Genomic DNA, 13,515 nt, shown 5'->3' with positions numbered 1-13,515 from the left:
GCGATTCCCTTTGCCTTCGCAAATCTTGGGTTCTGCTCAGTAATTGGTTTCTCTTTTTCTTTATCTTTTGAAAGCAATGTACTCATTGAAAGAAAAAAAAAAAGTATCTACTTATCATTGTACTCTTCTTGCTGGAAAAAAAAAATTATTTCGATTAATACCGATCGTGTTTTTTTATCGTCTCTTTTTATTTTTTATGCTAACAAAATTCTTCGTCAATAAGCAAATCACGTGTAATGCATCTTAACGTGTTACTGAAATATAAAAGTTGTTATTAAGATAAGATTACGTTTATACAAGCAGATTTCATTTGAGATGCTATAACGATGGAATATCGCCATCGCAAAATGTCTACCATTTTGTCTCGGATGCAGCAATTACCGAGGTTGCATTGCATGGTTCGCATCCAGTGCGCATGCTTCGCGAATGAAAGGGTTAAAAGGTTTCCCACCCCTTTGACCAAGGCGAGGCTTAGAGTCGTACGACTTCCATTTCACACGCCTCTTCATTAGCTTCATTGCTAACACTTATGTTTCTGAAGTGTTTAAGAAAAACAAATTTCGTTAGAAAATAAATTAGATTACTTCGTCTAATTTAGCTCAAAATCCTTAACAATTTATATTTCGTATTTTATTTGAATTAAGTATGGTTAAGAGTTTCTTCGTTTTAGTTAAATATCGTTACAACATACTTCCTTTTATATTTACATATAATTAATTAGATCGCATTAAAACCTAAAAAAAAAAAAGGAAAACTTGAAGAAGATTCATAAAAAGCGGAACGCATTAGACCGATTTGTGACCTCAGTCTGAAGACTCTTATTTTCGATTATTACAGAAAGTTTTTTCTTTTCTTTTTTGTTGTATCTTCGAAACCCTTCCAACCCAGGTCACAAGCTCGTATACACGCGCGTCCACGTGGCAACCCTTTTTTTCAAGCGTAGTTTAGAAGGTAAAAAATAGCCCGGTACGAAACTATAAGGCACGTGGATCGAAACGCGTCATTTAGTTTAGTGCGCGACGATCGAAACACTTTGGAGAAAAAAAAGTAGTGGAAAAAAATTTCGTCGAGACAATAGATCCAGCGCAGCTGGTTAAACGCGGAAGGGTTGCCTATTAGCATAAAAGGGCACGATTACACGATTACGCGACTCAGACGTATGGGTACCAAAGGGTCTTTTTTATCGACTGCCACTCCGCATCAGACGAAAAAACATACATGGTTGAAAGCCCGTTGCGATTGTGGCTTTTTATACGTTTATATACAAACTCTAACTCCCACTTCGGTAATAGTAAACTGCTTATTTGTATAAGATATCGTGACTGCTTTCTCTTTCTGAATTTGCATATGAAGAAAAGGCTTGTGGTGGCTAATAATAATCAAGGTTACAATGAAAACATATTCGAGTATTTGGAATACGATAGTCAAGGTAAAATATATTTTCTTAAATATTTATTTCTATTCTAAAAACGACAAATATTTGTAAAATCTTTTCATAGATATTCTATTTTTTGTTACAAATTAATAGTTAACACTCATAAAAATATTACAAGTTAAAAAAGTTCCTTTCTCGCGGCAAAAAGATAAATCATCAAAAGAAGTGTAGCAGAAAGCACAACATAAATCGAAAAACTGAAAGAGGGTAACCAAAAATCGTCGATAGAGTTATAAAGGTGGGCTTTACCGCCTCCCTGCTGGCCACCCCTCGTACATACATACGCACGTATGTATCCAATGCCGCAAAACAGACATAGGGATGAGCACCCTTGAATCGAAAATAACAATACATTATTTATGTCTTACCCATTACCATTGGGCCAGCCACGCGAATTTTTTTGTAATCGATACGAATTATCGCATTTCTATCCGATCAATTTATAATCACTTCATTCTGTGGACTATCCTTATGATATTGTTATTAAATTCGATTATTTGTATGTATATGGATTTCTACATATTTTTCGAACACGTTAAAGATATATTTATCATTTAAAAATATACCGTGATCGATTTATTTAAACTATAGTTTAAAAAAAGTCATTGATCGATTCAACGAATTTTTCACATGACTACGACTAATTTCTGATTCTTTAACACCCTAAATTTTTTGATAGTAGGAAATAAAAGTTGACAAAGAAAAAAGAAATATAAGGTCCACGAAATTACAGACACCAAGCTACTATTTTAATTTTTTAACGGTTATGTTGTACCGTTGGCATTCACGTAGGAAGTGATTCGATGATTTCGTTTACTTTCTTTTGCATCATTTCTTTTTCATATTATTTTCTTTTTTATTCGTTTCATATATTTTGTTCAAGTAGGAACTTGAACCTTCGAAAAGGTTCCTGATCGACCTGACGTAAAACGAAGGTGAGAAGTAAAGTGCATAAAATTGGAAGAGAAAAAAAACAATGTACAAAAAAGTAAAGAAAAGGTACGATTCTCATGTTCACGCGCATTCTCGATTTCGCGGTAAGGCAAGAAAGAAATACGCTCGTTAAATTACAACAGTTATCGAACATGGAGTCTCCCGAATAAAAGCGGAGCAGTAGAGCGAGCAAAGACTCGATGGAAAGAGGGTGAACTTTATATGCATACGAGAGAACATTCAAACGTCAATCAAGTATCGACGCGTTTCGAGAGTTCTGCCTCCTGGAATCGAACGTTTTTCTCGAAAAAATTTACGTACTCATTCACACCACTTCTCGCTGGACGCGCGACGTTAACATCAAATATAGTTGAATAGTAGTAGAGGGAGAGAAAACGCGGGTAGGAAGTCTGTTTGCTTTTTCATCTCTCTTGAATTTATATTCGAGAGTATATTTTTTGCACCAACCGTCACACATTGTTAACGTCAACTTACAATTTTTTTCTTCCTTAGTAACGTGCACTCGTTTTCTCGTCAGTAATGGCGAAAAAAGTGAAGCAGAGAGAAAAAAGAATGAGAGACATTGACTATTCGAGTTTTTCAACTTTTGTCGTAAAAGGATAAAACAAGGAATATCATTTAAAATTAAAAAATGAGTTGAATATGCCGATGCTTGCTATTCTCCATTTATTTCTATGTGTATTTAAAAAAATAGTCTAAGAACCATCATTGTTATTTACAAATCTAATCAATTTAATATATCATACAGGTTAAAAAATGGAAAAATCCATTATCATAACTGGATAATTCAAACTTTCAAAAATTTCATTGTTAATTATCTAATTTTTTATATTTCTAACATTTCTTTTTTTGCTCCTTAATTCTTCATATAATCGAAAAAATCTTTTGTACAAAACATTGAATCTCATACGATACTTTAAAAAGAAAGATTCGTAATGACGGTAAAAATATCTTATTTTCGTATATGCTTTTATCTATAAAATATAATTTATCTATTAAAGAATTATTTATTCCCGTGTTTAATTAAACAGTATTTCCTTATTTCAATTCACATACGATTATTTCCTCGAGTATTAAAAATACAATAAAAAAGTCTTTAAGACGAGGTATCAAAGAGGACATATCGTTATGATAGTTATTTGATTTTGTGATGATCTTGGAAAAAATTTTAAAAGTCGTGCCAGAGTTCACAGCTTTGGTTATATTAATTCGATACAATTTGAATAATTTATATGGTCAATAATTTACATGACGCGACAAAGTATCAAATGTTACACTCTGTCAGCAGTAAGGTATACGTTTGGTTTGTGATAACGTATGCGGTCGGTCCGCAATGAAGTGTATACTCGCATTTTAACTGTCTATATTGCAATAGCGTACTGACTGATGTAGCGAAAAGATTAAATTTGAAAAAATTTTTAAAATAAGAAGATAAAATGATTTATAGAGAAAATCAATATACACCTAATTCATTTTTTACGCAGTATTTCAAGGAAATGTATCTACCGTGTATAAAAAAAATAGATAAAATTGTGATATGATTCATAGAGAGATCATGAAATCAAACGATTTCGTATAATTTTGAAAATAAATATATAAAAATACAGTAAAATTATTACTAAAGTATATACTCACGAAATATATAGTATTTTTTTTCTTTCTAATTAGCTATCTTCATTTTACGTTGAAATATATTATATATATTAAATTAAAATTGCTCTCAATTCTCGATTGAGGGTCTTTTTCTAAAGAATGACATACAAAAGATAAATATAAAAATGTAAATTAATATCTCTCTTAACGCACATATTACGTTACCGAAAGTTAAAAATTAATTTAGTAGTATATTTATAAAAATGACACATTGTTGTATACCATATTCATTTATATATAAATGATAAAATGAAATATATTCCTAACTTGTTAAAAAAACTTATTAAATTATATGCATCTAAATACCTATATATATTGTATACTCATAAGCAATGAAAGAATCCATAAAGATCTAAGGATGCCCACAGTAAAAGAAGAAATTGCAAACTTCATCGAACGCTACAACATTCGTTTATCTAAACACCCGAATCCACTAGCAAATAATTTGCTGGAAATCTCGAATCTAACTCGTAGGTTGAAAAGATTCTACCCTTCGGATCTTGCAATAAGATTCACTTAACATCTAACGATGTTAATTAGTAAAAGTTACATATATTTACGCTCATCATTGTAATGTTTTCTATACTTACAGTTCATGTCAATGTATCACGTCATCTTATATTACTCATAATTCTCGCTGAGAATTGATTGTAAATTCATATAATTATAATAAAAAAAAAAAAAAATATTGTATACTATATATATATGAGCCTTTCAGTGCACACATCGATTAACTCCATAAAACAAAAAGTCGAGAAACGCGATGAAATGACATTGTTTTTTAAAATTCCTGTTATAATATAGATTCACATATATAATGTAGAATGCATAAATACAGATATAGCTTTCATTTAACAGTGTATAAAATTAACAAGAAAGAATAGCCAAAAAATAATCGTTAGTAATGTTGAAATAAATTACTTATTTTTCAATGGCCAAAAAAATTTTGCCGTTTAATGGTGTTAATCTTTATTATTCAGGAAAGTTATTATAAATATAAAAAGTTATGACTATACCAAGTGCTTTGACACATAAATTTAAGATTTTTCAAAAAGTGGAGTTAATCGATATGTGCACTGAACGGCTCATATACGGATATATTTTACTAAATTATAATTTATATAACCCATAAATTTGTTGAAAGGTTTGACGTACTGTTGATTCTTTATCTTATAATGAAAACTCTATAATGAATGCCATGTGCAATTTTAGATTATTCCGGGGAGTTTTTGGGAACGAACGCATTATTATCACGCCGTAGACATTTTACAGAAAGTTAGAAAAGCGATGGTGATGGGTTGAGCTGTGCTCGTCCGTTTCACATTTCTAGCATTCGTTGAATGGAAGAAAACATATATCAGGTCTACCTCTCCATGAGTCTGGCATTATATCACTTTTGCATTTATAAGGCTGTCACTGTCGGCTCGTACCCGACCATTTGTGAAAGGGGTATTATGTTCTAATAATGGGCGACACGCCATGTCAAATTCATCCGGTAAAATGGAAACAGGTTGACGTTTATTTTGTTCAGGAAGGCTTATGCACGATTGGGACTCGGTAAAAGATAAAGCTCATGATCGTGGATTAATCGAATTTGATGATATACAGTGGTTACTGTATAGTTTTTCGAATGTTTTCGATAAAGCATATATTTAAATTAATTTTTTTTTAATTTATTATCCAAATGTCAATAGTTTCACATGATTATTTAAGATATTCATGAATTCGTATCCAACGAGTTTTATAAAATAATACTTAATGATTAATTATGTAAATATTAAATATGTAACTGTATCAAAAAACACATTATCAAAACTGGTCAAGACTTATTTAAAATTCTTATAGAAAAATGTAAAAATTAAATAATTACACTTTATTTGTTATTGTTAAAATAAATTAAATTGAATATTAATACAAATGCAACTCGCACAGTATTACATACAAATGCAAATTATTAAAATGATCTAATACATATGTTTTTATATTTAAATGAAAGAAGTTGCAATATAAATAAATAAAGTTTTATTCTCTTAGAGAAATAAAATTAATAAATATGAATGTTTTAAATTTAATGCTGTATTTTAACTTTCGTGTTTTCTAGTAGAAGTAGCTTTTATAACAAAGCTTAATATATTTGATTGCATGTCAATACCGTATGCCATACATATTAACACTGAAAAATTATTTAGAAAAACCAATACTCTTGTTAAAAACTAGTATACTCGTAATTAGAGTAAAAAACCTATCTTTCACACTTTTTAATAGTCTTTTCCTGTTAACAATTTTATGAAAAAAGAAAAAAGCATGCAAATACATTAATCGCAACAAGATTACTTAATACAATTCTGTTGAGACATTAAGTAATCGTTGTATTTTTTTTCTTGAGCTTGCTGTAGTTTTTGTAACTTTTTCAACTGTCCTTTACTGATCTCTTTACCACATGCATCGTGCGTCGGTAATCCCTAAATTGGAATAATATTGTATTATTGATTAAATAAACGAATATTTAATTAAAAGTAACTACATCTAATTAACACACTTTTTCATCAAATTGAGAATACTTGTCCTTCTCTAATTTAAACATTTCCATTGGTGGTATTCTCCTTTGCGCTTCTTTCGCAGCAGCTGCAGCAGCTGCTTCACTTTTTCTTATTTCCTTTTCTAAAATTTTCTCTAATTCTGCTTTTCTTTTAGCTTCTCTCTCTTTTAAAAGTTCATCTTTGTTTACTAATTTTACTTGGCAACCATCTTCGCTATCATCTTCTAAACGAACACCGATAGTTGGCAAAATATCATCTCTCAACTTATCACATTCACGAAGAATACTATCTGCTTTTATAAGTTTTGCATGATCTCTTACTTTTTCTCGAAAATCAGAAAGAATTTCAAGATACGGCATAACGATTTCTTCCACCTAAACAATATCATAAATATAATAGATAGTTTTTTGTAATCAATTATAATCATAAATATATATATTCACTTTAACATACATTTGTTTTCGTTGTCTCATTATCAATTGGAAAACCAATGCCATCATGAGATGAATTTATAGCACCAAAAATAGTGAATATTTTTGTAATGTAAACTGCAATATCTCTGAGTAATAGAGTATTTGGATTTTTATTTTGCTTCATATAAATATTGCAATGTGCTACAATATCTCTGATTGCGTCTAAAGCACTTTTTGTATCAATATTGTCTATAAGCAAACAAGCATGTGTCATAAATATATGACATGTAACATAATACATATAAAGATACTTTAGTATTATATTTAACATTATTTTTAAACTATATATAAGACTTATATACCACATAATGAATTGTGAACGGAATCCTTTGAAGCAAAAAACTTTGAGTTAAGATCTATTTCAGCATCAGTCCATTTACTAAAAAGATTTATATTACTTGCATTACTTGAGCATCTAATTCTGCATTTTACATTTAAGAAGAATTCCTACAATAAATACAATTACATAATTAACGTTTTTTAAAATAGCACCTTATAAGATACTATATAAACTATATTAAATAATTCTTACGTTGAGGAACTTCTCGTATTGAATAGCCATATGCATAGTATTTTCACTATAGTCTAGAGTATCCTTCCATGAGTGAAGAAGAAATGCAAGTCTTAACTGTCTCGCTGAATGTTTTTTTAATGCATCTTGTATAGTAATAAAATTCTTTAATGATTTAGACATTTTACAACCAGCAATTGTTAAGTGACCAGAATGAAGAAAATATCTAACCCAATTCGAGTTATTAAAATGTGCTTCAGCTTGAGCAAGCTCATTGTCATGATGAGGAAATTTAAGATCTACGCCTCCAGTATGAATATCTAAACTATCACCACAAATTGCTGATGCCATTACGGAACACTCTATATGCCAACCTGGTCTACCTTTACCCCAAGGACTACACCACCAAGGTTCACCTGCCTTTGAACGCTTCCAAAGAGCAAAATCTGTTACCGATCTCTTTTCTGACAATGTTTCAACCGATGTGCTTAAATCACCTATTAAAAATATAATTAATAATTATATTACATAACTGTTTAATAAATTTATCAAATCATTATTGTATGACTATAAAATATTAATACCTTCTCCTTCTTCTAAACTTGATGTATCACCATATGCTTCAGGAACCAATTTCGCATAGTAATGCTTATCTTTTTTATCAAATTTTCCTACATCAAAATAAACAGATCCATTGCTTTCATAAGCAAAACCATTATCTATAATTTTTAGAATAAATTCAATAATCTCCGGGACATATTCACTAACTCTTGTCAAAACATTAGGCCTCAATACCTATTTATAGAAATAAAAATATTTAAATACTCATATACATATATATAAATATAATATTATACATTATTAATAGTATCTCACATTTAAACCATCCATATCTTTGTGAAATTCCGATTCCCAATGTTGCGACAATTTGGTAAATATTGAATGTTCCTCAACAGTATCTCCTTTTTGATCATCTAACCAATTGGCTAAAGGATCTCGTGCTTCTTCCAATAATATCTATAAAAATACATGTTTCAATTATTTATAAATATCAAAGTTAAATGAGGTAGAAAAATAATTTTATGCCACATACTTCTTGGCATTTTATAATTTCATTTTCATCTTTACTTCTGACTGCTCTTTCCAAATTTTCTATAGCTTTTCCGACTCGACACAACATCTTTTCCATCATACATTTTTTATCGGGATCAGTTGTTATTTTTACTATGTTTTCAAAATTGGACATTACTATTTTAGTATGATCTAACATTTTATCTAAGCTATAATTTTCTTTAACATAATTTTGAAATAAATAATTTTGTCTAGCTCGTTTGATAATTTTGTCATCTATGTCAGTTATATTCATTACGTACAAGACATCATATCCAAAATAATTTGACAATACTCTCCGTAAGATATCAAAAGATATATATGATCTATAAGAATAACACAAATACAATTAATAAGTACATCATGATAATATTACTTTGATCAATTTATTCATTATATTAATACCTGGCGTGACCCATATGTGAAGCATCATAAACTGTTGGACCACAACTATACCACAGAACTCTATTTCCAAATTGAGGAATAAATTCTTCCTTTTCTCGAGTTAAGCTATTATATAGATATAGTTTAGTAGGTGCCTTCCTTTCTGGAAGACTCCAAGGTGGTTGAATTCTTTTCGCCATGAATTCACAATTGTTTGTTCCTTATATGCAAACACAAAGAAATAGAATATAATCACTCAAGATATTAAAATACAATTTATCCGAAATCTCATAAATATTTGTATGCTTAAGTAAGAAAAATACTTGCATTAGTATTTCTAATCACCTTTATGCAAAAATGCAATTAATGCACAAATAAAATTCAAAATTCGACCAACTTTTTCTAATAATTCCTATTGTCAACGCATTGAACACGTGTCGTAACTTCACTAACGGATGACGTTATTTGATTCTAACTATGCATCATTTCACACCTGAAATAATTGTGAGAGAAATAATATTTATTTTAATAGCAAATTCTTAGTGATTTATTTGTACAGTGGTATTCACTAAGAATTTCTTTTTTAATTCAAAGATAATCGAATACATTTTCAAAATGAAATTAACAAATTCAAATTAAACGGGTGGATATAAATAGAATGAATTTCTATTTAATATAATGTATTTGGATTATAGATATGTCTACTATTATTTTTACATATAAATAAACACAATCACATTTATGCCCATGATTTTAATTCTCTTATAAATTACATAGAATTTAATAAATATGATTTTAGTATATTATCATATTAATGTTAAAGATGTTATTAAAAACTGAAAATAAAACTATTTACTTTTTAAACATCTGATATATGCTGCTAAAATCTATGTATCAAAGTTTTCTATTAATTTATATTGCATAATTGGCAATTATTTATGGAATTAGTTACTAATACTAGGGAGAAAATGAATAACCCTATAAAAACTAGAAAAAGATCTAGTAACAAGAAAATTATTCAACCATAAACTGAATAAAATTGCTCACACTGCTAAAAGACTGTGTTCGATTCGACTATTTTCGATTAATCTCGATAGATAGTTCTAAAATACAATTTTTTTAATATTAAAACGTGGGCTAGACCATCAAGATGCAGATTCCACCGATTTTTATGGAATTACCTTTAGACGATCAGGTAAATATGTAACATAAATAAAAATAGATCATTTATTTATATGAAGCATGTTAATTTTGTTACAATTGAACAGACGAAAGATCTTTAATATTGTTTGTAAAATTAGAGGTTATAAAACTTCCAGTTAATATATGTTTGCATAAAATAATAAAACATTTCAATAACAATACAAATTCATATGTCATTTCATTGTTGTTTACATTATTAGGCACAAGAGTTGCGAGCATATTTTAAAAGTCTTGGAGCTGAGATCAGCGAAGAGAAATCTCCCAAAGGAATAGAAGATGATTTACATAAAATCATAGGCGTTTGTGAAGCTTGTTTCAAAGAAGGAAATGAAAATGAAATTGAAACTGTATTAAATGATATTGTCTCTATCATGATTTTAGTAAGTATTATTACAATATATGAGAATATAATATTTATGACAATTAATAACTTATATTAGTTACATTATATATTTGTAGATACCTACTGAAAGAGCTGAAAATTTAATATTAGCATTTTGTGAAAAGCTTACTAAAGCACCTGGTTACAAATTAGGCTTAGTGTGTTTAAAAGCGTAAGATATTATAATATATTTGTTTAATTGTCTAAGTAAATATTCAAACTAAACTAATTTTATATATTTTATAGTTTATGGCTATTGTTTCAATCTCTTTCTGATGATTCGCCAATGAGATACCATGTCTATTATCATCTAGTCCAAATAGCTCGTAATGTAGATCAAGTAAAAGCTGTTTACGGAGGAATAGATCAATTGAAACAACAATTTGCATCGTTTCCTCCATCCAATGAACAAATGCAAAAATTATTACGTTTGCTACATGAAGTACTTCTAAGTTGCAAACAAGGGTAAAACAAGTAAATACAAGAATATTATATATTTATTTATCATATTTTCTTTATCTTTTATTTAAAATTATACAGAGAGCAAGCAGCCGCTGTAATGGTAGAACTTCTTGGCACATATACAGCGGAAAATGCTTCTGCAGCAAGAGAAGATGCCCAACGTTGCATTTTAGCTGCTCTAGCGGATCCAAATACATTTTTACTTGATCCATTATTAGCTTTAAAGCCTGTGCGGTTTTTAGAAGGAGAACTTATTCATGATTTATTGCTTGTATTTGTACAAGAAAAATTACCAGCATATCTACACTTTTATCAAAATCATAAGGAATTTGTTGAACATCAACTTGGTATGTATATACATTTTATATTAATATATATTTATATTAACAAACTATTTTTAAAAATGAAATTAATAAATTTTCACTATAATATTATGTAGGATTAAATCATGAACAAAATATGAAAAAAATGAGGTTATTAACATTCATGCAATTGGCTGAGACAAATCCAGAAATGTCATTTGATACAATTCAAGAAGAATTACAAATCAATACGGATGAAGTAGAAAATTTTATTATTGATGGTAATCACTATTTTTATATATATAATAAATCATTATTATTTATTTTTATATAATTAATTTCCCTGTACGAATATAAACATTTTCATTTGTAATTAATCAAATGAATTTTAATCACGCAGGGAATATTAAAAGTATTAATACTGGCTTAATAATAATTTATTTTTATTAAGTTATCGAAATATTCGACATTTTTATATTTCAAATGTTTCTTCTAATGTATTTTGTAAAAAATTTTATATATTCCAAAAAAAATATATTCATTTATATATTGAAATAGTACTTCATATTTTAGTGTTGAAAACAAAACTTGTAAGAGCACGTATGGATCAAGCTGGTCGTAAAGTACTTATTTCAAGTACAATGCATAGAACCTTTGGAAGACCACAATGGATGCAATTACGAGACTTGCTTGTTGCATGGAAATCGAATTTGTCTTCTGTTCAAGATTCCATGAAATCTGTAGCTGATGCACAAATGGAACTTGCAACGAAAAAGTAAATTTTTATTAATTTTTTAATAATAACATTAATACTACAAGTATTATTTTAAATAGTACAACTGCCATGGTCTGTAGTTATTTAGATTTAAATTTATTTAAAAAAAAGAAATTATGTGATGAATACTATATCAGTTATTGTGATGAATACTATATCACTAATTGTTAGTAAATGTGCACTACACTTTTAATCATCATTTTTCATTATTCATAATTAATATTTTTATACTTTTTTATTAAAGTTATTTCCTATAAAATATTAGTCTAATAATTCATATGGATTTAACATTATATATTAACACTTTATATACCATTCATAAATTTCATGTATTATACAATCATAACTATGGAATAGTACAACAATTAATAAGTTTTCATTAAATTTACTGAGTATGAGTATTTATTTTTTCAATTGGATCATAAAATGTATTTTTGTTTATTTTATCGCAATTTCATATTTTATTTTTATTTATTTTTACCATATTTTGTTATAATTCTAATTAAAAACGGTAATATTGATTTTTTAGGAAAGACAGCGATGTATAAGTATACATGGTCTTCACAATGGTAGTACATACTATCCTCTATACACATTCTTTGCAATAATTACAAATTGCTACTTGCCTTCTACAAAATAAATGACAATAATATTTGATTAATATTTGATTGTATTATTGTTTTCAATTATAATTTATCATTAATTTCGGATTATTTATTAAAATTTCAGTTCCTGATTTTGTTTTTATATAAGCAGAAAATTTAATACAAAGTATACACTATAATCATGTAGCAATTGAATAAAATAATTGTCAAAAAATATCATTTTTTGTGAATATTCGTACTTTTTATTATCACATGGTAATGATACAAAATATCATCTGTACAATTGTATATGCAGAAGATATAATACTTTATTAAAAATTTATAACAGAAAACCTCAACATATGTAAACTAAATTAATAAAACAAAAAATAGCACACTTTTTTTAATGAAAAACAAATAATTATTTAACTTATCTAATGTGTGTCATTGCGCATTTCAATATGTTAATAATAAATGTTTATTTTATGTCTCCCTGTAACTGTGTTTAACTGTTATCAATATAAAATTATCTTAACAAAGATGAAATATGGTTTTTGAAGGCACTACAGGAATTATTTCGTATGTAACCATTTACCGTTATTAATGCCTTGATATAAATTAAGATCAGTATAAATGAATACAATTACAATTCGTCATTGGAGTGACTTACATATGCTTATTCATAATAAAGTTCACTATAAAACATTGCATATAATTCTTATTAAATGTTATATAACATATTCGAAA

At 28.1% G+C, this 13,515-nt stretch overlaps 2 protein-coding genes across 2 annotated transcripts; one reads left to right on the top strand and one right to left on the bottom strand.

Annotated features, from left to right (window-relative positions):
• Positions 1-5,699: 5,699 nt before the first annotated feature.
• LOC122520815 (cysteine--tRNA ligase, cytoplasmic) lies at positions 5,700-10,026 on the bottom strand. Its single transcript, XM_043641093.1, has 11 exons — positions 9,917-10,026; positions 9,406-9,553; positions 9,082-9,280; positions 8,660-9,002; positions 8,443-8,583; positions 8,151-8,361; positions 7,588-8,063; positions 7,358-7,502; positions 7,036-7,244; positions 6,582-6,956; positions 5,700-6,504 (listed from the first exon to the last, which is right to left on the bottom strand). Exons 3-11 carry the CDS (start codon positions 9,258-9,260, stop codon positions 6,373-6,375), a joined length of 2,211 nt encoding a protein of 736 aa, XP_043497028.1. The 5' UTR covers positions 9,261-9,280; positions 9,406-9,553; positions 9,917-10,026; the 3' UTR covers positions 5,700-6,372.
• Positions 10,027-10,124: 98 nt separating this feature from the next.
• LOC122520816 (eukaryotic translation initiation factor 3 subunit M) lies at positions 10,125-12,845 on the top strand. Its single transcript, XM_043641094.1, has 8 exons — positions 10,125-10,255; positions 10,464-10,643; positions 10,723-10,817; positions 10,892-11,110; positions 11,186-11,454; positions 11,547-11,690; positions 11,983-12,184; positions 12,714-12,845. The coding sequence occupies exons 1-8, from the start codon at positions 10,211-10,213 to the stop codon at positions 12,730-12,732; spliced, it is 1,173 nt and encodes a 390-aa protein (XP_043497029.1). The 5' UTR covers positions 10,125-10,210; the 3' UTR covers positions 12,733-12,845.
• The last annotated feature ends 670 nt before the right edge of the window (positions 12,846-13,515 follow it).

The sequence above is a fragment of the Polistes fuscatus genome, unplaced genomic scaffold (genome assembly GCF_010416935.1).
Source record: "Polistes fuscatus isolate 324 unplaced genomic scaffold, CU_Pfus_HIC Scaffold4, whole genome shotgun sequence".
NCBI lineage: Eukaryota > Metazoa > Arthropoda > Insecta > Hymenoptera > Vespidae > Polistes > Polistes fuscatus.
This window is presented reverse-complemented; position numbering and strand designations above follow the sequence as displayed.

Excerpts from the sequence above, each read along its gene's own strand:
- LOC122520815 (XM_043641093.1), bottom strand. The coding sequence starts at position 9,260 with ATGGCGAAAAGAATTCAACCACCTTGGAGTCTTCCAGAAAGGAAGGCA. Across the intron at positions 7,245-7,357 it reads CGTTCACAATTCATTATGTG|ACAATATTGATACAAAAAGT; the intron begins GTATATAAGTCT and ends GTTTGCTTATAG. Across the intron at positions 6,505-6,581 it reads ATTCTCAATTTGATGAAAAA|GGATTACCGACGCACGATGC; the intron begins GTGTGTTAATTA and ends ATTCCAATTTAG.
- LOC122520816 (XM_043641094.1), top strand. The coding sequence starts at position 10,211 with ATGCAGATTCCACCGATTTTTATGGAATTACCTTTAGACGATCAG. Across the intron at positions 11,111-11,185 it reads CTTCTAAGTTGCAAACAAGG|AGAGCAAGCAGCCGCTGTAA; the intron begins GTAAAACAAGTA and ends AAAATTATACAG. Across the intron at positions 11,455-11,546 it reads ATTTGTTGAACATCAACTTG|GATTAAATCATGAACAAAAT; the intron begins GTATGTATATAC and ends AATATTATGTAG.